This window comes from Vicia villosa, linkage group LG3, assembly GCF_029867415.1.
Source record: "Vicia villosa cultivar HV-30 ecotype Madison, WI linkage group LG3, Vvil1.0, whole genome shotgun sequence".
NCBI lineage: Eukaryota > Viridiplantae > Streptophyta > Magnoliopsida > Fabales > Fabaceae > Vicia > Vicia villosa.
In genome coordinates this window covers 65595341-65599973 of record NC_081182.1, presented here as the reverse complement: position 1 = coordinate 65599973, position 4633 = coordinate 65595341, and the positions used below count along the sequence as shown (strand labels likewise).

The following is a 4633-nucleotide window of genomic DNA, read 5'->3' as shown; positions in this document are numbered from 1 at the left end:
GGCTCTTGAAATCTCTCCATGGCTTTGTTCCTCAAAAGCATAGCCTGATTGTATTGGAAAATTTTATCTTTTATCACTTCTCTAGCCATCGTAGGACGAGCATAATTACTATCATGCACTTCTTTATTTCTCCAAGACCAAAGGGTGTGACAGCTGATAGCCCAAACATTGCACCAATCAGGATGATCTACAATGTTACTGAAAATGTTAAGCTTGATCCACTCTTGCCAACCTGCATGAAAGAAATCATAAGTTAGTGAAACAGGGATAATGTTATCCCAAAAGCCCTTCACGATGTAGCAGTCTCTCAACGCATGCAATGATGTATCACTAACAACTCCACACAATTGAAATCCATCCTGACCAAAACCTGAAGCATTGATACGGTGATTGGTGAGCAATCAGTCATGATGGAGAATCCACACAAAAGTCTTGACTCTTTCAGGATCACTAAGCTTCCAGATACCCTTCCAAATATCACAATTCGAACCATCCCCTCCTTCATCCAAAGCCTTGTACATAGAGCTAATAGAAAAGGTGCCATCTTCATCAGTAGCACCAACAAACTGATCACTACCATTATCCACCCTGGGAGGGAGAATTGCAGAGATCTTCTGCTGGATATTGTAAGGGAGCCAGCTCAAAGCACTCCAGTTCCACTCTCCCGAATTATCTACGAGGTCTTTAAAAGTTAAATTAGCCAACTCACAAGGAATATCAAACCCTGAATCAGCTAAGAGCAAGCCTTTATCGATCCAGCATTGCTTCCACGGATTGATCTTAGCACCATCCCCTATTCTCCAAATGCCCATATCCAATAAATGAGTAGAGGTTCTGACTATATCCTTCCACAATTGGGAATCAGAATTCTTAGCATGCATACTTTCACTGTTACCACCATTTAAGTATTTGCTCCTCATTATATTACACCACAATTCATCTTCTCCATTTAAGATCTTGCTACCAAGCTTTAAAATACAGGCTTTGTTCATTATGTTAAGGTCTCGAATCCCAAGACCTCCTACACTTTTGGCTCTAGTAATCTTCTCCCAACTAACAGCATGGAATCTCCGTTTATCTTCTGTATCTCCCCATATAAAAGCTCTTTGGATTTTATGAATATCCTTGATACAAGCTTTAGGGAGAGAATTAGTCATCATTGGATAGGCAGGAATGGCCTCATTGAAATTTTTGTTAAAGTTATCCTTCCGGCAAGGGATAGATTTCTAGCTTTCCAACCAGAGAGTTTATTGGCCACTTGATCAACTAAGTATTGGAAGTCTTGTTTATTGTTGGATCTACCTTTGAGTGGTATACCTAAATATTTTCCAAAACTGTGAGTCTCAGGAAAACTAGAAAGATGAACCAACTTATTCCTCATGCTACGCGACACATTTTCAGAAAACAGAATATTAGACTTCTCCTTGCTAATCTCCTGCCCTGACATGCTACAAAATTGATTAAGGGTATTCTTAACACAAATCATCTGTGCCTCACTTGCTTCTCCAAAGATTAGCAAGTCATCAACAAACATGAGATGCAAAATAAATGTTCCAGTACTTCCAATCTGAAACGGCTTCCATTGCTTCATTTGGATAACATGCTCTATTAAATGAGTTAACTTATCCATACAAAAAACAAAAAGGTAAGGAGATACGGGATCTCCTTGTCTGATTCCGCGATGGGGACGAAAGTATTCATTCTTATTCCCGTTCCAGTTGACATTAGTTTCAACACTTGAGACACCATGCATAATAACATTCAATATCTCTTTGGGCAAATCTATTTCCTCAAGGATTCGCCAAATGAACTCCCAGTTCAGCTTATCGTAAGCTTTGGAAAGATTAATTTTAATGGCAAAATATCCCTTTCTTCCTTTCTTCTTATGCATGGAATGCATAACTTCCTTAGCTATGATGATATTCTCATGGATTGATTTGCCTAGAACAAAGCCCGTTTGGAGAGGAGAAACCAGCTGGGATATGAGAGGTTTCAGTCTAGCAACAACCACCTTAGTAATAACCTTATATAAGGTGTTGCAAAGAGATATGGGACAGAATTGCATTACTGAACTAGGGTGCTCAACTTTAGGAACAAGGCATATATTAGTCTTATTAAACTCAGACATCCTACTAGGATTCTTCCAAACATCTCGAACAAAGCGAATCAAATCTGAGCCTAACGTCTTCCAAGCTTTTTGAAAAAACCCCGGGGGGAAACCATCAGGACCCGGTGCTTTCCATGACTTCATTGAGAAAAGAGCTTGTTTCACTTCTTCATCACTAATGTTATCTTTCAAGGTCTATAAGCTCTCCTTATTAAGCTTAGGAAAAGTGATACGTGTTTGGCCCCAGCTGCGCCAACTTTGAGGGCAAGAAAATAACTTTTTATAGAACATAGTGACATGAGCTTTTAGGTCTTCTTGATCAGTAATCCAGTTATTTTTCTCATCTTTAAGTGACATTATCTTGTTCCTTCTTCTTCTATTTAAGGTCTTCATATGGTAATACTTTGTGTTCCGATCCCCATCAGCCAACCACACTGTTCTAGACCGCTTAAACCACATCATTTCCTCTTTACTCAATATCTCATTTAATTCCTTCTGCAGCTGCTTCTCCAGCTTCCTCATTCCACCATAATTGTACTTGACCTGAAGTTTAACTTGTACTCCTTCGAGACGTCTCATAAGCCGCTTCTTCATTCTCTTAACTTGGTCAAACGATTCAAATTTCCAATGCTCAATACCTTTAACCACATTACGAAGATTCTGAATGAGGGGCTGATCCTTTTGCCAAACTTCGTGAAGCATAGGTTGATAAGAGTCATGCATGAGCCAAGCACTCTCAAATCTGAAATTCCTCTTCTGGACACGAGGTGGATTATCCTGCAGATTAATAAGAATGGGATGGTGATCCGAGAAATCAACACGCACCAAAACCTGAACAAAAGCATCAGGGAACTGGAATTTCCAATCATCATTGCTCAGAGCTCTGTCAAGCTTTTCATAGATTCTTTGCCCACCATGATAAACCGGGCCTTTCCACGTAAATTTAGGTCCACGAGCCTCCACATTGTTCAGATTACAATCTTCCATTCTGCTCCTCATCCTTTGACAACTTTGAATAGAAGCTGGTAAACCACCTTTCTTGTCACGGATAACATCGATATCATTAAAATCACCTACAACCATCCAACCACCAATCATGTTCCTCGATAAGGACTTCAACTCCTCCCATAACATCTTCTTGCTGTTATCATTAGGGCTAGCATAAACGGCCGTTAACCATCACTCCTCCATATGCTCCATTCGAACTTTAATATGAATGAATTAGTTTCTCTTCTTATAAACCTGAATACTAATGTCCCTGGTCTTCAAAGCTATAATGATACCACCAGCAAACCCCATGTTCTCTGAGTACTCCATATCATCAAATCCCAGCTTCTTCAACACCTTCTTTAGTTTTAGAGGATCACACCTTGTCTCCATGATCACCAACACACTAGGGTTATGATTATCCAGGTATTGTTTACAGTATCTATAAAAGGCTTTACCCGCAGCTCCTCTACAGTTCCAACACCTAAGCTTAATATTTGTAATCATCATAAAAAAAATAAAAAAGAAAACGACAACTCCCGATTCAGCAAGGGGTCTCCTTGATGACCTCATCTTCTCCATTATTACCAACTGTTACAACAACAATAATATCCTCTTCATTTTCCTTTGCATGTTCTCCAGCAGATGGATCCTCAATAGAAAATGGAAAAGGGTTATAGACATTATTGTTTAAGTCTGGTGGTTTATCAATATCAATAGTGTTATCTTCAGTTGCATGCAAATCAACCACAACATGTTTGACACCTGTGCCACCGCCATCTCTATTCTCTCTCCTCTTTAAACTAAAAAGGTCATATTTAATTGTCTCGATCACATCACCCGATAAAAGATTCCCCAGAATATCCTCCACCCCTGCTCTACTAACTCCACTAGCTTTCTCCTTCAATTGGATTCCACCACGTGTTGCTAAAGCTGTCTTCTTTGGTTTAACGGTCAGCTTTTGTTTTCTGTTACCAACCCTCTGTCCCATGTTACCTTTGAATGTTTCTCCGGGCCCACCATTTATTCCCAAATTTGTTAAAGATTCTAGAATATCTCCTTTTTTATTTTTCACTACATTTACTCCTTCAATAACTGCACGCCTGCCACCTGTAAAGTCATTAATATCCTCCTCTAAAATAGGAAAACTAGAAACAACCTTTTTTGTTCCGTCCTTTTCCAAATCAGGAAGATCCTTCTCATTACTATCATTATGCTCACCAATAATTGGTTGATCATCAATTCCTAAAATATGAAAATGTGAACCTCCCATATTAACTCCTCCATTAATACTCCCCGAAATGTTGTTTTTCCGGCCATCACCTGTCTTCCTCACCCGCCTCTGTTTTTGCACTACTTTCCAAGGAACCTCTTGAGCTACACCGCCTCCATAGTTATCAGTATCAGCATTCACCATACCATTACAGTTCCTTCCGCTACTATTACTGCTTTCTCCCACTATCTGCTTTCCTTTCACTGTACTAGGGCAATTTTCCTTGTAATGGCCATATCTACCACAAACTAAGCAAAGAAGATGTA

General features: G+C 39.5%; 1 protein-coding gene across 1 annotated transcript; it reads right to left on the bottom strand.

The window, feature by feature from the left end:
- Positions 1–2302: 2302 nt before the first annotated feature.
- On the bottom strand, positions 2303–3241 carry LOC131658240 (uncharacterized). Its single transcript, XM_058927554.1, has one exon. The coding sequence runs from the start codon at positions 3239–3241 to the stop codon at positions 2303–2305; it is 939 nt and encodes a 312-aa protein (XP_058783537.1).
- Positions 3242–4633: the final 1392 nt, after the last annotated feature.

Coding starts and splice junctions, on each gene's coding strand:
- LOC131658240 (XM_058927554.1), bottom strand. CDS start 3,241: ATGTTATGGGAGGAGTTGAAGTCCTTATCGAGGAACATGATTGGTGGT.